The sequence below is a fragment of the Eutrigla gurnardus genome (genome assembly GCF_963514095.1).
Source record: "Eutrigla gurnardus genome assembly, chromosome: 14".
Taxonomy (NCBI): Eukaryota; Metazoa; Chordata; class Actinopteri; order Perciformes; family Triglidae; genus Eutrigla; species Eutrigla gurnardus.
This window is the reverse complement of record NC_139937.1, coordinates 23,376,443-23,396,997: the sequence shown is the minus strand read 5'-3', so window position 1 is coordinate 23,396,997 and position 20,555 is coordinate 23,376,443. Positions and strand designations below refer to the sequence as shown.

At 45.3% G+C, this 20,555-nt stretch overlaps 3 protein-coding genes across 3 annotated transcripts; all 3 read left to right on the top strand.

Annotated features, from left to right (window-relative positions):
- The first annotated feature begins 295 nt into the window (after positions 1–295).
- dhx16 (DEAH (Asp-Glu-Ala-His) box polypeptide 16) lies at positions 296–14,156 on the top strand. Its single transcript, XM_084027938.1, has 21 exons — positions 296–554; positions 1,363–1,565; positions 1,671–1,915; positions 2,489–2,666; positions 2,758–2,814; positions 2,957–3,211; positions 3,308–3,532; positions 4,105–4,296; positions 4,433–4,543; positions 4,731–4,846; positions 6,339–6,549; positions 6,688–6,786; positions 7,267–7,419; positions 7,851–7,991; positions 8,105–8,267; positions 8,369–8,487; positions 9,112–9,179; positions 9,724–9,886; positions 10,606–10,767; positions 13,053–13,226; positions 13,497–14,156. The coding sequence occupies exons 2-21, from the start codon at positions 1,368–1,370 to the stop codon at positions 13,623–13,625; spliced, it is 3,159 nt and encodes a 1,052-aa protein (XP_083884064.1). The 5' UTR covers positions 296–554; positions 1,363–1,367; the 3' UTR covers positions 13,626–14,156.
- Positions 14,157–15,013: 857 nt separating this feature from the next.
- Positions 15,014–16,924, top strand: rnf183 (ring finger protein 183). Its single transcript, XM_084027940.1, has 2 exons — positions 15,014–15,132; positions 15,866–16,924. The coding sequence occupies exon 2, from the start codon at positions 15,891–15,893 to the stop codon at positions 16,827–16,829; it is 939 nt and encodes a 312-aa protein (XP_083884066.1). The 5' UTR covers positions 15,014–15,132; positions 15,866–15,890; the 3' UTR covers positions 16,830–16,924.
- Positions 16,925–17,411: 487 nt separating this feature from the next.
- Positions 17,412–18,973, top strand: LOC311025172 (uncharacterized protein). Its single transcript, XM_084027941.1, has 2 exons — positions 17,412–18,708; positions 18,798–18,973. Exons 1-2 carry the CDS (start codon positions 18,028–18,030, stop codon positions 18,864–18,866), a joined length of 750 nt encoding a protein of 249 aa, XP_083884067.1. The 5' UTR covers positions 17,412–18,027; the 3' UTR covers positions 18,867–18,973.
- The last annotated feature ends 1,582 nt before the right edge of the window (positions 18,974–20,555 follow it).

The window sequence follows — 20,555 nt, the reverse complement described above, 5'->3', positions numbered from 1 at the left end:
GAAAGTTCAAGGTAAGTATTGTGTAATTGATTAATTAATTCATGAATTAATTAATATTAATTCAGATAGTAGCTCTTATTTTAATACAGTGTGAGTCAATCGTTGCTCATTCAACATTTATCATTATTGTTTATGTAATATATATATAAACACGTTTAAGAAAACCCGTTATACAAAAACGAATTGTAAAACGGTCACATTGTGTCGCTGATTCTCAGATGGCCGCATGGGGGCAGTAAGCGCCTCACTCCCTCCAGCGCGGCATTCGTTTTTAATGACGTGTTTCCGCTTCCTACTGTACTGTGCGTGCGTTAAGCTAAGTTAGCAAAACACCGTGTTGATTATTTTTTTTATTTCTGTGTTTTGTTCGGATAAATAAAGCCACAAGTAAACACTTAGACGCGGGTACGGAGGGATGTGCTCACGAAGCGTCTCGACCGGAAGCTCGTGAGCGTCAACTCAAACTAACGTCTCATTCGTAGCCGGAGTTAGCCGAGTTAGCTAACTTAGCTACTTCTGCCATAACAACAACGTCGTCAAAGTGTTGAAAAGTGGTAAGTGAAGGAGGCGAGGTGCTTTTACAAAGTACAGTATCGGCTAAGTTTAATATACTTTGCTTACGTTACGCGACTGCTAGCGTACGGTTGAAGGTGGAGGTCTATGAAGTTATGGCACTGTCACGTTTTAATCGTCAGGTTGCATTGACGAGACTAGATTGAGATCTACAGTCACACATCAGGCCGAGGGCACAGTTACATGACGATATACCACTAAACTTAAACATAAGGCGTTTATACACTGAATTACCGCTTTATTAGGTATACCTAATATAACGTACTCAACACAGCTGTTCTGCCATAAATTATACTTTAATGATGTCTGTAGTCATTGTTTGACCTTTTTTGGGGGGGTGGCATGCAATATCAGTCAATTGTGTTCATGGTATGTTTAAATTTGAGTTGCCATGTATCAAAATGTAATATTTCCCATGCTTTATTTTTATTTACCGGGTTATTTCGCGAGTGGTTGTTATGGTTACTTTAGTTTCCAGCGCCTGTTTACCACTCGTCAACAACTAATAACACAGCAAGTGTGCCCTGTTCAAGCAGTGAAAACTCTCTGTTTTGTACTTGAAGCTCACAAACGAATGGGTTTTAAATACTGTGGCTGCTTTTTGTCTGCTCGACACAAAGGCGGTCTGTTTTTATCGTTATAGGTGATGGAAATTCAGCTGTTTAGTCAGGGAATTCGACCATTGAATTATTGGTTATAGCCGGTAATTTTTTTCCCCCCCAACTACACGGCTTACAGCTACTCTTGGATTGTGGGTAACGCTGTTTTTGTGTTGTGCTCCCTCAACAGGCACCATGGCCAATCTAGAGCAGTGGGTGAATGACCGTCTGCACGACATCCTCGGGTTGAGTGACAGATATGTGTCTCAATTCATGATCGGCACTGCACGGAAAGCCTCGAGTTCGGAAGACTTTCTGAGTCGTCTCGAGCAGACGGGAACGATTGACATCGAACCGAGTGTCGTAGCCTTTGCACAAGAGCTCTTTGATAAGGTATATTCTATACTTGTTTGGACTTTCCGTAAGATATAAACTTTAAATCCATCAAGCAGTTGTTCTTAATCCTCTAACAATCTTTTACCACTCATTGTGTTATAGATTCCTCGCAAGCAGGTTGTTGAGAAACCTTCCCGGGCGATGGAACGGGAAGCCATTGAAATGGACAAGAAGAATCGGACGTACACGTTGCTGGAGGACAGCGACGGCGTCAGCGACGGAGACGCTGTGACGGAGAAGCAGAAAGTGAAAAAGAAAAACAAGGACAAAGTCCGAGGAAACAAGAGGAAGCACATCAGAAAGAAGAAAGAGAGCGAGTCATCAAGTGAGGAGGAAGTACCGAAAAGGTAATCCGGATCTTTTGTGCTGATTTTACTCTGTTAGTTTAGCTTCTCTTTACACTTTGTTTCATATTTATTTAAAACAAACAAGCTATCCCAGTTAGACTTGAATGATTATGCCATGGTTTTCTCATTTATGTCGAGTTTATCATATTTCTAAATGCATGTTTCAGTTGTGCGTTCATTTATTCTGGGTGGGTGGTCATATTCAGACAGTGTTTACACCCAGTAAAGAAACACTGTTCATATAGTTACACCTATTATTGACCATTGGGAGAGCCAATAGAAACAGAAAAGGAAAAACAATCACACAGAAAACAAAACATGATTAGTGATAATTGTGCTCTAAATGATCTACTTGAATTTTTTTCTATGATTTTTCAGTTCCAAGACACATACAAAAAGAAATAAAAAATATTTTAGACGTCAGTATGAAAAGCCACAAGATTTAAGGTGTCAGTTGGAGGAGAAACCAACCAAGTATGAAACCGCTAAATCATCCAGAGCCTTTTAAACTTGTTGTAAAATGTATTTCTATTCTAAATCAGAGGTGTGATGCATTTCAAAATCTAATAACAGGGGTAATTCAGGCCAAGGGGACCCCAAGTCTGTCAAGAACGAAGAAGAGGAGGAAGAGTGGGAGAAGGAAGAGAGGGAGCGACAGCATGACATCGAAGAGAGAGATGCATTTGCTGAGAGAGTGAAGCTGAAAGACAAAGAAAAGACCCGCAACATAACGGAAAGGACTGACAAAAAGGTGGGAATAACAAGTTCCCGACTGCACTTTTTCAAAGATTCCACGATGCCGTGCAGATAAACACCTTCACTCTTCGTTTGTTTTTCTCCAGGCTTATGAGGAAGCTCAGAAGAGGCTAAAGATGGCTGAAGAAGATCAGAATAAAATGGTAAAGGAGTTTTTATGTCCTGAAAAAATAATGTTATATTTATAAACAGAATATTTTGTCACTAAGACGTGTTGTTTGGGGGAATAGACACTAAAAATCAGTTGCTAGACAACGTTTCTGATCCTTTGTCTTTCTTCTGTAGGTGCCAGAGTTGAGGAAGCGTTCTCGCTGGGAATATCTTAAGAAGAGAGAGGCCGAGAAGCTGGAGGACTTGGAGGCAGAGATCAAAGACGACGAGTACCTTTTCCATACAGATGAGCTGACTGAGAGGGAGAGAAAGGAGCTGGAATACAAACGTACCCTTCGAGACCTGGCTAAAGACTACAAAAAGGCGGGTGCCAAGGAACAAGCGGAGAGGAACAACAGATACTATATGCCAGAGGAGAAGAGGAGCAAGGTACGAATGAGGGATGTCACATTGACACAATGTGCAGAAAAAGTAATCCCGTAAAGTGTTCAACTGTTTTCCTGTGACCCTCTCCCCGCTGACCAGGAGGTGCCACAGAGAGACCTGGAGCTGGAAGAAACTCCCATGGAGTTGGGAGGAGAGCAAGGCCGCTGGGAGGAGGAGAGGCTGAAGACGGCCCTCGGGGCCAAGAGGGAGCGAGAGCAAGGGATGAGGTGTGAGCAGGAGAAGTACCAGCTCATCCTGGAGGAGGAGGAGATGATCGACTTCGTCAGCACAGCCATGACCATGAAGGGAACTCGGTCGGAGGAGGTGCGATTCATTTTTACTACTTTACTACGTGTGTCTCAATTTTAACGTCACTTCCCCAATGATGAAAACTGCTGAAAATACAAATAGGAACATGTGTTCGCGTAGTTTATTTGTTATTTTTATTAGTTTTCAATCTGCAGTCGAATGGCTTTTATCATTCCATGTGGAAATGCCGGTTTTCTTGTTAGATCTGCCTGCTGTTTAGAATAAATGAACGTGCATAAAGCCTAGTGTGGCTCCGGAGAGAGCTGCACAATGTCTGATGAAGTGCGAAGGTGTCGTTTGAAGTTTGAAAATTAAAATCTGAAGGTGTGGAGTTAGAAACAAGTGACCTTACCAGACTTGTGTGGCCTGTTCCCCATCTCTGCTTGTGACAAGCGGCCCAGAAGTGTGCAGTAAAGGATGTGTTCTCATTCATGGTCTCATTATGTTCCACTTGGGAGTGGCTGCTGAGTCAAGTGCGACACGTTGTGATGTGATACAGTAAACCAGTAAATGTTTAAACCGGTCGAACCCTATATTACTGTAAAAAAGATGATCTAGTGAATTTTTTCTGAATCTGCTGCGTTCAGGATGAGGAGGCCCTGGCTCTGTCCCAGGCTGAGATGAAGAAACAGTCCATGCAGGAGGTCCGACGCAGCCTGCCCATCTTCCCCTACAGAGAGGACCTGCTAGCTGCCATCCAGGAGCACCAAATCCTGGTCATCGAGGGCGAGACAGGCTCCGGAAAGACCACCCAGATCCCGCAGTACCTCCTGGAAAACGTGAGCGCACAAGCTAATAATAATAACATCATATACTTGCATAAAAGTGTAGCAGTGCACATAAAGAAAGTCCACTAAAAGTAGGTTTAACTGCATAGTAAAAAACAAATCCACATTTAATTTCTTGACTTCTCAGGGCTACACAAACGGAGGCATGAAGATCGGATGTACGCAGCCTCGCAGAGTGGCAGCCATGTCGGTGGCAGCCAGAGTGGCGCAGGAGATGAGCGTCAAGCTTGGGAATGAGGTGAGCTCGGCACATTATCATGCTGATCCCGTTTCTCTTTCACACTTTATTAATTCAGTATTGACAAAGGGATTTAATTTAACATAAATACAGCGATGAATACTGGATTACACTGTAATTAATGTACTACTATGTTCTAGCATTTTAATTTATAGTGTTTTCCCATCATCTCGATGGCCTCATCCAGGTGGGATACAGTATTCGTTTTGAGGACTGCACCTCGGAGAGAACGGTGCTCAAGTACATGACAGACGGCATGCTGCTCCGAGAGTTTCTCACTGAACCCGACCTGGCCAGCTACAGGTGAGGCAAAGATTCTCATGATATCTCAGAAAAACCTTTGAGAATTCCTTCAAATTTTGCCTAAATGTCCACCTGGACAAGGATGAACCGATTCGGATTTGTTGCGACCTCAAGACGTTTTGGGCTAATTATGACAACTTCACACAAACGTCTAACGGAGCGTACCCACCAAACGCGATGAACGCGATTTAATCGCGCGACAAATGAAATCGCGTCGCGCTAGACGCTCCAGTTTTGACGCCGGTCCAATATGCCAAAAAACGCCTCATCGCGGCATCGCGTCGAGCTCGCCCAAACAACAACATTTCTTCCGCCATTTCATTCTCTCGTCGATCATGACTGAGATAACCACCATCGCTGCACTGTATCTACTCTGGAGAAGTTCCCAGCTTCGTCTGCGGGCTAGGCGCCGACGTCGGTTCTGGGTGCATGCTACCCTACGGAGGCGGCGTGAGCTCGGCGAGTTCCACCGTCTCCTGCAGGAGCTGCGCCTGGACGACGGCCGGTTCCAGCGGTACTTCAGGCTGACTGTTGCCCAGTTTGAAGACCTGCTAACCAGGGTACAGGACCGGGAGGTTTAGCTGCTGCTCTGCCCAGAACTGGTGCTTCATAGCCGGCCATAAGCCCCAGTGATAAACAATCGCAAAAAAAAAGATCTCTGTGTGTGAAAGAGCTGGGATTGATATGTATGTATGTGTGTGTGTGTGTGTGTGTGTGTGTGTGTGTGTGTGTGTGTGTGTGCGCGCGCGTGCGTGCACCCCCCAACTTTGATTATGGGCAATATATAATATAATATATAAATATTGTGGCAAAAAGCGAGGGAACACCAGGACGTCCGTACGTCAGCACGTCGGTGACGATCTCAACGCTGATAGGCTGTCGCGGCGCGTCTTCACGCGAATTCGCCGCAAAAGTTCAATTATTTCAACTCGAGCGATGGCACGATGAAGCGATGGCGCGATGAAGCGATGAAGCGATTTTTCGCGTCCATCGCGTCCATCGCGCCGCGCTATCGCGTCCATCGCGTCGCCCGGCGCGATGAAGCGTCTAATCGCGTCTTTGCATTGACTTTACATGTAATCTTGTCGCGCGATGAAGTTTCATCGCGTTTGGTGGGTACGCCCCGAAGAGAACGAGGAAGTTAAAACTGCAACTGGTTGCGCCGACGTCGAAATTCTAGTTCTTTATGTTTCCATTCATTTATGCAGACAAATACTCCATTATATTTTCTTGAAATATAAGTGGTTTTCTAGTTAAATATTTAATTTGGGTCAGGAGTCTTTTAATTATCGGATACTGCTATTTATTTTATTATCACTTACCTTCCGCTACCTGATACCCGATTTTCCTCACATCACTTGTTGCCCATAAAGTTCCCACAATTCTTCTCTGTTTAACATTTCAAATGAATTATGTTCATCTCCGTTTATTGAACACCTGATCACCGTCACTGTCGCTCCAGGCTCTCAATCCTCTCTCTCTCTCCTTCCAGTGTGATCATCATCGATGAAGCCCACGAGCGAACGCTCCACACGGACATCCTGTTTGGTCTGATTAAGGACATCGCCAGGTTCAGGTCGGACCTGAAGGTGCTGGTGGCGAGCGCCACTCTGGACACCGAGCGCTTCTCCTGCTTCTTTGACGAAGCGCCCGTGTTCAGGATCCCTGGCAGGAGGTTCCCCGTCGATATCTTCTACACCAAAGTAGGAACTAGCATGTTATTTGAATGTTTTTTTAAATTATCGGTAAATTATTGCTACTTGATGATTTTTGGCTACTTTAAAAACGGACCTCACGAGACGTAAAGCATGACGTACGTATCTGTATGTTTGGTTGTCAAGGCTCCAGAGGCCGACTACTTGGAAGCTTGCGTGGTGTCAGTGCTCCAGATCCACGTCACCCAGCCTCCCGGAGACTGTCTGGTCTTCCTCACAGGACAGGTATGCATGGGACACATTCATAATGGGACATTGGTGGTCTCCTCCTCCTTATTTTGTGTGAAACATCTGCATAAGTTCTGTCCATTTAAGATACATTTACCTTACAATAGCTCTTGAGTTGGAGAAAGATAAGCATCCTCGTTTACGTTGTAATAATGTTAAAGAAGAAGTGTTTTAGATGCTGATAAAAGTCTGGTGTGGACTAAACAACAGACTAGAGAATGAAAAGCAATTAAAATGATTTGAGATTTAAGAGATTTGCTTTCGTGTCCTACCCTGTATTTAAATCTTAAACATACAGTTTGTTACCGCAATATTACAGAAAGAAAAAACACACGTGCTGCATGTACACAGATAAGAAGGAACCAACCTAAGGAGAGATTCAAATAATCCATAATCAGTTATTTCTTCAAAGGCTGAATCCTCATTATTTATCGTTGTTTGTTGGTTGACTCTTGAACCTCTTGTGCTTCCTTGCAGGAGGAGATCGAAGCCTGTTGCGAGCTCCTCCAGGAGAGATGCAGGCGGCTCGGATCCAAGATAGCAGAGCTGCTGGTCCTCCCCATCTACGCCAACCTGCCATCAGACATGCAGGCGAAGATCTTCAACCCTACTCCGCTTGGAGCCCGCAAGGTGAGACCGCGTGGAGAAACTGTTATCGTTTACTTATTATCACGCAGATCAGTAAAGGATTATTATTCCAACTTGATGGCAAACAGAATATGGTCACTAGACTATGACATTTCTTTGAGAGATGATGTGAAGATAATAGCTCTCTGTGAACAGTATCAGATGTGTAATAAACCAGATTAAATGTCATGCTGTTATTCACCATTAGAGGCTGCTGTAGAACATTGAGATTTGGGGGTAGAGACTTATGATCCTAGTTTTTTTTTTTTTTTTTTTACACCGGTCAATGGATCAAAGCCTTGTTTTGATGTTGTTTTCACGTCTTTGTTCCCATTATCATACAGCTGGATTTAATCTTTGTTTGATTGTTGTTTTACTCACGTTATCTCTTGGCACTGTCTGCTCTCTCTCTCTCTCTTATCTATCAATCCCAGGTGGTGGTGGCTACCAATATAGCAGAAACCTCGCTGACTATAGACGGCATCATCTACGTCATTGACCCAGGCTTCTGCAAACAGAAGAGTTACAACGCCCGCACCGGCATGGAGTCGCTCATCGTGACACCCTGCTCACGGGTAGCTGCTCGCTGCTTTTATTAGACGTTTAACGGGCGGGCTGAAGAGAAGGTGTAGTGTATTGAATAAACCTCTCATCACCTCCTGCTGTGTGTTTCTGTTTGGCTTCCCAGGCGTCGGCCAATCAGAGAGCAGGCCGTGCAGGAAGAGTGGCTGCTGGGAAATGTTTCAGGCTTTACACCGCCTGGGCCTTTAAACACGAGATGGAGGAAAGCACTGTGCCCGAGATTCAGAGGACCAACCTGGGAAATGTAGTCCTGCTGCTGAAGAGTCTAGGTGAGGGGAGGAAGCGCTCTTCGGTGGGATGTGATGACTAATAAGATGCTGTTATTTGCTGCCTGTTTCTGAGCAGTAAGCAACTACTTTTTTGCTCGCAGGCATCAATGACCTCATTCACTTTGACTTCATGGACCCACCTCCTCACGAGACTCTGGTCCTAGCGCTGGAGCAGCTCTACGCTCTTGGAGCACTCAACCACCTGGGAGAGCTCACCAAGGTACAGACTGTATTATAGCTGCCAATCACTCGTATTGATAAAGTTAGTGTTGGAACATTTTGCAGCTAAAGAGTCGGTGGAGACCAAAAACGGAGATGAAAGACTAACTTGAGACTTTATTTCGGTTGACCTGGGTCCAATTTTATTGTGTTGATTGCCTCTTTTTTCAATATAATCCAGTAAAGACCCCTCAAGGAATCGATCACATTCCCGTGATTATTACACATACAACATGTAGTTGGTTGGAGTTCATTGTTCGCCAACTCCAACCTCTTCCTCCAGTCACGCCATCAGAGGGTCATAAGCAAACAAAAGAAACATATTTTACATTCTTTACTTCAGAGTTACATAACATACATGGCATTACATAACTTTGACTTCGACACACATAATCTATGTCCATCTTCGTGGCGTTTTGTACATACCTGATGCTTGTGATGCCGTGTCCTGGCCTCGAGCACTGACGAGTCTCTTCCTTGATGAAAAGAGATGATACGTGAGACGACTCACTCACAGCGTATAAAGTTGATTTCCAAGCTCGTCTTGTTTATCAGTGAGGACGTGAGGTTATTGTTTATTTATTGCATGAATGAAGTCTTTGTGTTCTTGTGTGTTGCGGATCAGCTGGGTCGCAGGATGGCTGAACTCCCGGTGGACCCCATGCTGAGCAAGATGATCCTGGCCTCCGAGCAGTGAGTCTCCAGTCTGATAAAAAAGCACTGTGTTCATTTGGAAAGAAGCATTACCTGCATGAAGCAAGATGTATTTAATCAATATTGTTTTATTTACAATACCAAACTCTTCCAGGCTTGTTTGTTAGTCGTTCCAGTTCTTAATTATGCAGTTGGGGTTTTGGAAGTTACTCCAGAAGTCCTCCAGCTTTTGCAATAAGATCTGTGTTGCCAGGTTGGATAATATTATACATGGCTATATAACAGAAAAGTCAAAGATAAGGAAGTTAAGCAGGAGAATCTCTAATGGAGGAATTGATTCACAGTGTTGAACATGACTGGGCAAATGAGATGGGGGGGGGGGGGCGGGTGCACATATCTGAGCTGGTATACTTCCTCTTCAAAGTGAGTATAATTCTGTCTTTGTCTTGTTAACTTTGTGACCTTTAAGGATATAAAGGATACAAGAATGCACAAAGAGAGAAACGTATCTAGTGAATGCATGAGAGTTCAGGAAGAAAACCTTGTAGAAATACCTCCATCTCCATGTTGCATCTCCCTCCAGGTACAAGTGCTCGGAGGAAGTGCTGACGATTGCCGCCATGCTGTCGGTGAACAACTCCATTTTCTACCGGCCCAAAGACAAGGTGGTGCACGCCGACAACGCCAGGATGAACTTTGTGGTGCCGGGGGGAGACCACCTGGTGCTGCTCAACGTCTACACACAGGTATAAACGCAGCTGGGTAACATCAGCTAGAGCTAAAGATCAGTTACCGATCTGTTGGCACCACTGTTCAGTCTCGTGCAATCTGATCCCATAATCCTGCAAGAAAAAACCCCGTCTTTATGAAGAGGTGTTCTTTACGCTCTGGATGAATCTGCTGGTATGCAAAACAGTTTTTAAAACATGTTCAGACCGGCTGAACTGAAACATCCAAACAGTTTAACCTGTAATTTATTGTCAGGATAATTGCCAAAAAGACCGGATGGATATTTGAATCGTTTCTATGATTTTGAATGATGCTGTGTATAACTGTGTATAAAACAGGTTCAATTTGCTGCACTATGGCTTTTCATACAAACCGGTTTAATTTAAATGCGGTTTAAAATCTGAAATTATTCTTTGCAGTGTTTTACAGGAACTGTTACAGTTCTTTCATGACAATCCATCCAATAGTTGGCGGGACATTTCGCCCAAAACCACAAATGTGAACCTGCTAGTGAGGTCGGTCACTAATATATATAATAATATATATAAATATGTATATATATACCAATTGTTTCATGGCCGGAGCAGAGATCAGAGGAACGATTTGCTCAACTTAGCTCGTGAACCCACAGATATATCTCGCGACCCCCTTTTGGGCTCCAGATCCTCAGGTTGGGAACCGCTGTTTCCCCCCAGAATCCCCGGGTGTCGTGCTAACTGCAGTCTTTCTCCCACAGTGGTTGGAGAGCGGTTACTCCACACAGTGGTGCTACGAGAACTTCATCCAGTTCCGCTCCATGAGGAGAGCCCGGGATGTCCGGGACCAGCTGGAGGGTCTGATGGATCGTATCGAGGTGGAGGTGGTGAGCTCCGACGGAGACAGCATGCCCATTCGCAAGGTCAGTGATACCTGAAAAGCAACCCTCGTGGGTTTAAATACAGAGGATGTTTTATACTTTGAGTCGATGTGACCCCGGCTGCTAGTTGGCTGGTGAGTTGGGCTTTACCTGTCAGGGAGGAAGTTGTATTAATTACAGTAACAGTCGTGGAAGGCAGAAATGAAAGCTCAGAGGAGCTAAACGTGTCCAGCGAGACTCACGGAAACATTCCAAACTTTTCTAATATTCTAAAAAGGCAAACACTGCATGCAATACTTGCTTTGTTTATTATTTTTTTCCCCAAAGTCGACAACCCCTCAGGGTTAACACTGTTTCAAGGTTAACGACTGAAGATGACTGATGGTTGTTTGAAACTTCACCAATAATTCACGCATGACCTCAAGCTGCTTACTTAGGCTTCTGTCAAAGCATGATCTTCTTGTTTCCATAGTGGGGTGAAAGGTCACCATCAGACAGCTGGTTTTTGCTCAAGAACACTTGAGTTAATCAAGATTCTGGGGTCTAGAAAGAAGAACAGAATCTATATATATAACCTTGTCATATCTGGGTCATATGTATGTCGTGAACGCACTCCTAAACCACTTCAGATAAGAAAGGGCGTTTTTGTTTTATTAGTTGGGTTGCACCTTTTTTTCATCGACCTTTCACCTGCAGACAAATTAGGCAAAATCAATCCCATAACTTATTAATTAAAAGGTACAGCTTAGCTTTAGATAATATCTAAATAACATATGTGGCTGTAGATGGTGCTTTTTCTTCTTTTTAGGCCACTTTTCTGAGCCTTTATTCGTCTTTAGTTCTGCCTGTAGAGTGGCGCTCGCAGCATCCTGTGTTATAAGCCAGAGGGCAGTGATGTCTCCATGCTTACATGCAAACACAAGGAAAGTGTATTCAGCACTTCAAGCCCCGCCCCAATACCAGTGTGTGTGAAAGATGCTATCTGTCGGCTGGACTTCACTTTCATGTGGCTTTAAGCTTCTGTTTTTGTGAACGCGCCCAACATCAGCTGACCTAGATTACAGCAGGTGTGAACGGTTTGAGTCCATCTGTGAAAGCACGGTTGGAAGAGCAGCTCTGAATGTTGCACTGGGACGAAACTCTTCAGTATGAAACTCCTGAATGACTAATGTTCTCAGGAAGGTGAATTATCTGCTTCTCCTGCTTTGGTGGTTGTTCACCGACTGGAATCTGCTTTTAGTTGAGGTTCGTTTGGGGTCAGATATTTTATGTTAAATTATCCCCGCCCACATTTCTTTTTCTACATTACTCTTTATATCCATATTTGGCATTGAGGTAATCCGAAAGTAAGCAAGTCAATTACATTAATATTATGACCCTTGGATTAAGTTACTGAAAACACTTTTTAAAAAGGTAATCTGTAATTTTATCGGAATATATTTTTTAAATAACCCTCCCAACCCTGGTTAGATGTCAAAACTCATCCATTGACCTGTAAACTGCAGGAATCACTTGTTTATAAAACTATTTTGTTCTCTTACCTCTCTTGTCCCTTTCCTGTCCCTCTCCTGTCCCTCTCTTGTCCCTCTCTCGTCCCTCTCTTGTCCCTCTCTCATCCCTCTCTTGTCCCTCTCATGTCCCTTTCCTGTCCCTCTCCTGTCCCTCTCTTGTCCCTCTCTCGTCCCTCTCTCGTCCCTCTCTCATCCCTCTCTTGTCCCTCTCTTGTCCCTCTCTCGTCCCTCTCTCGTCCCTCTCCTGTCCCTCTCCTGTCCCTCTCCTGTCCCTCTCCTGTCCCTCTCTTGTCCCTCTCTCGTCCCTCTCATGTCTCTCCTGTCCCTCTCCTGTCCCTCTCCTGTTCCACTCTTCCCTCTCCTGTCCCTCTCTCGTCCCTCTCTCATCCCTCTCTTGTCCCTCTCCTGTCCCTCTCCTGTTCCACTCTTCCCTCTCCTGTCCCTCTCTTGTCCCTCTCCTGTCCCTCTCATGTCTCTCCTGTCCCTCTATCGTCCCTCTCTTGTCCCTCTCTTCCTTCTCCTGTCCCTCTCTTCCTTCTCCTGTCCCTCTCTTCCCTCTCCTGTCCCTCTCTTCCCTCTCCTGTCCCTCTCTTTTCCCTCTCCTGACCCTCTCTTGTCCCTCTCATGTCTCTCCTGTCCCTCTATCGTCCCTCTCCTGTCCCTCTCTCGTCCCTGTCTTGTCCCTCTCCTGTCCCTCTCTCGTCCCTCTCCTGTCCCTCTCCTGTCCCTCTCTTCCTTCTCGTCCCTCTCCTGTCCCTCTCTTCCCTCTCGTGTCTCTCCTGTCCCTCTCCTGTCCCTCTCCCGTCCCTCTCCCAGGCGGTGACGGCAGGCTATTTCTACCACACGGCGCGGCTGAGCAAAGGCGGCTACAAGACGGTGAAGCACCAGCAGACGGTGTACGTCCACCCCAACAGCTGTCTGTTCGAGGAGCAGCCCCGCTGGCTCATCTACCACGAGCTGGTCTTCACCACCAAGGAGTTCATGAGACAGGTCTGTCCACTCAGGATGTCCCGCTGTTTACTTTGCAAAAACTTGAGTCGCTCTCAAATATTTGCAGACTTTGGAGATCATAGGCAGTATTTGTTGTCACGGTCTGCTAATGTGGAAGGCACTCGTGGAGCACAGAGAGAGCTATTGTTTAAAATGTAAATATCAAAGTGACAAAGGCTTCCTCAGAATGACACAGCACACTGACCAGGAAGTGTTCCTGTACTATATTTACAACACTGATTAATCTGACTCCCCCTCCCCCGCCTGCAGGTGATCGAGATAGACAGCGGCTGGCTGCTTGAAGTGGCTCCTCACTACTACAAGAGCAAAGAGCTGGAGGACAGCAGCAGCAAGAAGATGCCCCGCAAGCAGGGAAAAGCAAAAGAGGAGCTGGGCTGAAGACGGGCCAAAAGGATCCAAAAGAACACACTGCCTTCCTCTCTCAGGGCAGGGTGAAAGTAGGAAAAAAAGACTGTAATTGTAGAAAAATAAAGAGGAAGTGTGGAAAATGTGGTACACGGCTTGAGGGATGGCGTGTTGAACCACATTTGGCTGCACAAATAAACCTGACGGCAGGTTCAGTGAGAAGTGGGTCACAAGCTCACCGGCTGGTTTAATCATAAACCAGCCGCGTCGGCTTCGGCCACGACGAGGAAACGGACCGCGGCAGCACTGACTTCACTGGGCGGGTCTAGAAGCTCGTTAAAGAACAGGACCCCCAACTTGAATGACAACCAGACTCCTTTGTTGACTTTTGTCAAATGCATTGAAACCAGCACACTGTTCAACTGTGTAATTTAGGGGGCGGAGCCTCTGTGGAGCTGGAAAGACTCATTTCCAACTAACGAGTTTCACTCATGTGTCAGGCTTCATAATTTTTTTTACACAACAATAAAGTTTTACAACCACTTGTTTAGCTGGTTTGCAACAGTGATTAGTAACCACATCATTATTTAGTACCTATTAAAAGCTGGTTTCCTTCTGGAAATAATTGCACGGGGATGTGACCTACTAGTGTATTTGATTGGGCTCGTATCGTCCTGTTGTCATGCTGGTTAAAAGCGACTGAATGTGTTCTTAAGATTTATTTTTCTAAATCAATATCGGTGCATAAAAAGCAAAGATAGGAGACCTCTTTAACTCGTTTATTTTCTCCAATGTGTTCATTTCCAACGTAAAATGTGAGCTGTTTGATCGCAAGCAAACAAACTGTTCTATTTGTTTTAAGGCTGTTTAATATTTAAATCAGTTACTGAACTGTTGGTCGGTGTCATTAAAAACACAAAACTGAAGCTCAGGTGCAGAGGGAGTTATTGGGACTGTGCATGAGAGGTGAAGTGACGTGGATGTTTTTGTTTGGGAGCGTTGAGGGTGACAGCGGTATGACAGGTATGAGCTGCTGATACCTGCGGTGTTGACAGCACTCAACCCTCGTCTCGCCACAAAGACACAGTGGAAAGTTCCTGACGGTCAATGCTGCTCTTCTTGATTCATATCAAACACAAAGTTGCTTACAGCTAAAAAAAAAAACACCTTCACACCAATAATTGGTGCACAGTCAAACAACAAAAGCTGCTAAATATTTTAATTCTATAAATGACCTGACTAACCTGGAGCTGCCTCTTGACTTAATCACGGTACCGGTGTGATAAGAGTTCTATTGTGTGTGACAGATGAGAATTATCACCTGATTATCCACACAGGGACACAATTAAGAATAAAAAAAATGCACTGCTCACTACAACTGGTCCAACTGGTCTGACCGAATAAGAGAACGGGGAGGAGGAAGAGGCGGCGAGGAGGAGGGCTCAGAGGAGGCAGAGCTGTGTTACAATTAGAAAACAAAACGTTAGAGGGAAGACACAAATGAAGAGAAGAACAGAGCGGCTAACAGACGGCACCAACGGTAAAGATTTCCTTTTCTTCTTGAGTAATGAAGTTTGCTGCATGTTCATTCTCTTGCTTATTCTCTACCGGGGAGATCACCTCTGACTACGTGATCAGATACTCCTCCACCTCTGCAGGGCAGTGTTGTGTCCAAGCTCTGTCTAATTATTGACATGTTGTCTGTCAGGAAGTGTTCTCTTCGCCGGCAAACGTCACTTATTTTAAAACCCTTAATGAAGACGAACTAAAATTGCGTTTTTCCTACAATTTGATGGATGTGAGCTGCTTACATGTTAACTGTGTGCCTCCTGCAGGAGTTAATGACTGACTTTGTAAGACGGCTGGGTGTGATGGAATGTTTGCTATGACGGTTCGAGACAATGCAGCCGAGTCAACAAGAGTCGTCCGTGGTTTAGTTTTACTTGACAGGTTTCAACCCAGAGACAGCAGGAGTCCCATACAGGCTCATTTGGCCTGCAGTTCTCGTGTTTGCTGAGGATTTCTGTGCAGGAAAGCCTATAAAACAAATACAGCCGCTCACTATCAGTGCAAAACAGCCGCATGCATCAAATAAAATCAACAGATAGCATTTTATTACGATAGATGTGTAAGATAGCGAAGAGATTAGACGTTATTGCTTCATCATCGTGAAAAGGCGACAGCGGCTGTGGAGGGAAATTCCTGCAGTCTTGTTTCCTGCTCTGCTGGTTTCTGGTCACCAGTAAACTTATCCCAGCTTTAACCTTCCACAGCTCCCGTTGGCACTCTACCTCCGACATGAGCGGTGACAGGGAGAGACGCAGGGCCGAGGACCGGAGCCGGAGCCACAGCCATGGAGCCCGACAGGCCCCCAACGTCAAACCCAAACTCAGCCAGAAGGAGGGGAACACCAAGGACAACGTGTGGACGAAGCCGGCAAAAGTGAGGAGGTCGAGGAGTATCGACTCGGAGAGGGGCAGGAGCAGGCACCAGGGGGAGAGGAGGCGGCGGGGGAGGAGTGAGGAGGCCCGGGGACGGGAGAGCGACAGGAGGAAGGTGAAGCCCCCCGAAGATGACGTGGAGGACACCGAGTGCGCCGTGTGTTTCTGCTCATACGACAACACGTTCAGGACCCCGAAGCTGCTGGCGTGCGGTCACACCTTCTGCCTGGAGTGCCTGGCTCGCATCAACGTGACCTCCCCCGAAATCAAGACGCTGTCCTGCCCCGTGTGCCGTGAGCTGACGGAGCTCCCGCACGGCCAGGACCTGCCCCGCCTGGGCAACAACGAGGACATCATAGGCAAACTCCCACCGGACATGCAGAGGGCCCTGTCCATCCGATTCAAGCGCAGCAAGGGAAAGCTGCTCCTGAAGAACCCTCCTCCAGGCAGCAGCGCCATCACCCTGCCCAAAAAAAAGAGCCAGGAGGGGCAGGTGACGGCGGACGGCGACCTCCACCTGAGTGCACTGGAGGAGGGAATAGCACCGGCCACCGTGGTGCACGTAGGCAGGCCTCCAAACAGGGTCAGAGGTCGCCTGCGCAGGTTGTTCCGCTCGGAGCGCTGCTACTACATCGTGGTGGCGGCCATCATCACCATCACCGTGGCGCTCATGATGGTGGGGATTCTGGCCTTCGTGATCATACCGAATGTGAACATCCCCCGGCCTTTTAACCCTAATAACCAGACGTCAAACAGGCCTCCAGGGGCGCCACCCCCTCCAGGGATTAGACCCTGAAGGGGGGATACGTGGAGGGGGAGAATGTCATGGTGGTCTTTTGTCCTCTTGGTGAAAACGTAGCACTGGAACACATGAAATGAAGGAAAACAAGGGCATCGCCTTTTTAAGAAAAAAAAAAGGACACGCATGCTCAACGTTGCACATTGAAACACGGCAAACCAGGCAAACTTGCATGTTTGGTTTTTTCTTGTTGTTGCTCTTTTCTGAATGTGTTTGATTACTGTGAAAGAAATACTGTCTGTGTAGAGAAAGGGTCCATAACGATTGATAAGCTTGGACCTCTTTGGCAGGCTGATTTCAATAATCAGGTCACAGATCAACTCATTGTATATAGATAATATATATAATATATTTGTACATAGGTGTTTGCTCTTTTCACTCATGACAGTGGACTTTGTATTCACCTCATCATTAAATAAAGCATTTTTTGAGACTTTCAAACTCATTGGTCAGTATTTTTAAAACACTTTTATTTCTTTAAACTAATCTGGATGTTGTTTTTTTTAAGTCACCAGTATAGTGTGGACTTTTCCTGACATGTCCTCTACTGAGACAACAGATTTGTTGTGGATTACCTTTTAGTAACCTGCATGTCGTCGTCGGACACCTGACCCACTCTGATGGTGTAAACACATTAGTTAACATCATAACACTATCTTGTTATTTATGTCACCCTTCAGTTTCTGTGGAAGATCGTTGTGAACACTCGACCGAATGACTGGCTCTAATTCAGAAAAGGATTGTTAGTCTCAAAAGAAGGAAATCTGTATTGTACACATATTTTGGGTGAAATATATTGGACAGTTTGACCTATTTGGGTCTTGAATATAATTCAGATAAAACCAGCTGACATCTGAGACATGACAAACATTGCTTTTTAGTGACGAGCCAAAAAGTATAAAATAGTTACCAATCAGAAAAAGTAGGCTACACATGTCCAGGTACGAAGTAGGAGAACTAAAAGGCTCAACAAGTGTTTGCATTCTTGTGATCAGTTTATAACATAACTTGTGACTTCTCCCACCAACACTGCCTAAAGGACACACCCACCTGAGCCCCCATCGAGGCAAATATGGTCGGGAGCAGAAAAGCCCCCCCTCTCCCCCCGGTCCCTGACGCATATTAACCTTTCTAACTCTGAACTCTAGAAACCTCCACAGGAGAAAAATCCCGACAGAGACGCGGCCTGTTGTGGATGTTCTCGGCCTCCATGGCGTCCACTCCCTCCGCCTCCGCCCTGTCCGCTGTGCTGCGGTGTCGGGGAAACATCTTGACCAGGAACCCGCCGACCAAGCGGCCTGCCACCGCGGCGTACGGCCTCGGGCTGGCCGGCGCGTCTCCGGCTGAGCGCGGCCGCTCGAGCAAGGCGTCGGCGCGCGAGCCTTTCCTCCACGCGGACCGCGTTCGATCGCTGGGAACGACGCCGAGGGCGGCGCGTGCGTCGCCCCGAGCGCGAGGCAAAACGTTCAGAGAAACAGACCCTAGGGCGATTATTGATAAACCACGTCACGCGCACTCCGACGCGCGCGCTGTCCAAAACGCGCTGGTGCGTCAGCTGGAGCGCAGACTGAAAACATCCGAGCTGCACGGGACGCACGCGTGCTCCCGAATAACGCAGACGATCGTGCACGCCACGCACGTGGGTAAGATATTGTTCGTTAAGGGGACCGGGGGGTTCCCGGTCGGCGTCCTGAAAGTGTCCGTAGCGTCGCCGCGTTTCTTGGACGACGCGGGGCGGATATCGTGGTTCGTGTTTACCGGGTGGTCCGCGCTGAGGAGCACGTGCTCGTCGTTGACCGCTCTGGTGTTGTTGAAGCTGACGGTGTTGTGGAGGTCCAGCAGCCGCAGCAGCAGCGCCGGAATCCCCGCCGTGCAGGTGAGACTTCCGGGGGAGACCCCACGTGACCTTTCTCAGACACGAGAACTAATCGACCTGATCAAATCGTTGTGTGTGTCCTCTGGCAGGCAAGTGGACAAAGTGCCCAGAGTCCCGGTGACGTCATCAGAGCCGAGGACCAGGACAGACCGGACTGAGAGTCCAAATACACTCTGTGATCTGACCTGACTGACTTTAACATGACTTTGCACATTTGGACTCCAGTGATGGAAGAAAACAACTGGTTGTTTAAAAAAAGGAAAAAGTGAGCAACACTCTTACAATAAACACAGAATGAAACATGAGTATGTTTACTTATTAAAATAATGGCAGTTACACTTATTTTGCCAACATGGAAGAGAGTAAAAGTAAAACATGTCACAAAGTGGAAATATTCACACTAAACAGTACTTTCCTGCTATTTAATTCATTTTATACTGTGAAATATTAATAAATACAGATGTAAATATTCGGTGCCAATATAAAGAAGACATACTGTCAGGATGTGCTGCAAAGTATCAGAGGTGGAAAGTACAAATACTTTGTTACTGTACTTAAGAAGAATTTTCAGGTATTTTTACTGTTTACTTAATTTCACTGCATTTTAAAACGAATATCTTTCTACTCCTCACATTTTCAAAACAGACTTGTTACTTTAGTGTGATGGAAGAAGTAATTCAGGTCATTTAAAGTACGGCAAAAGTAGCAGTACAACAATGTAAATGTACTCTCTTGTATTCAGAATCTTCACAAGTGTAATATTTGAAGTATTATCAGCAAAATGTACTGAAATGATGAAGTAAAAATATAATTATGCCACAGAATGATGCCTGTCAGTGTTACATTATATTATTGGCAGCGGGTGGAATACAAACAAGTAGTAACCGAGTACTGTACGTAAGTAGTTTTGTGGTACTACTTGAGTATTTCCTTCATATTTTACTGCACTACATTTAAGAGGAGGAAATGTACTTTTTTACCCGACAAGCCAACATTTATTTGACATCTATAATCAATATTGTACATTTATGTTGACTAGTCACTTTGCAGGGCCAAATATAAGTAGTTATAATATAAGTATTTATCAGCCTGCTAATAAATTACCACCAGCTGCAACGTTGGTGATGTTTCCACATGAATGCATCAAAAATGAAAATCCATAAAATATATGAATACAGTTAAAATGCTATGTGCATATTAAATTATATCAATGCATATGTTTTAAAAGATGTTAATAGAGATGGGATTTTATCGCAAATAATCGTGATAAAAAACACTCGTAATAATTGATCGTTGTGAAAATCGTCACAGGTGACTTAAAAAAGCTGTCTAGCTCGCTTTCATGGTAGAGAAAAGAAATGGAGGCTAATTAAAAAGATACAGGATACAAAAATGCATTTTTTTAAATATGTATTTAACCTTCAGTTGTGCAGAAAGACTTATTTAAAATAGTTTTTAACTTAAACTTGACGTTCATGAAGAAAAGTTGTACGTCCTCTCGTCACGATATAAAAGAATGAATGGACGCCAACTACTGGCCTGGCATGCACACTACAGCGTGCTAGGTTCGCTTTTTACCGATGCATGCGGATCGCTCTCAAAACAATGTCATCTAAATGCAGAACTTTTTATGTTAAAAATGCAAAGGAGCGAGCCCGTTGGCACGTAACTATAGCCTAAATGCAAAGCGGTTTCAGTTTATGGTCTGCTGCCATTTAAGCAAATTTTTTGATGATTATCGGGGGAAAATATCGCGCATCGCAGTTGCTTTGGCCGGGTAATAATCATGAAGGGACACTTTAATATCGTCCCACTGAACCACTATCTGTTATATGGTGTTTGTTTGT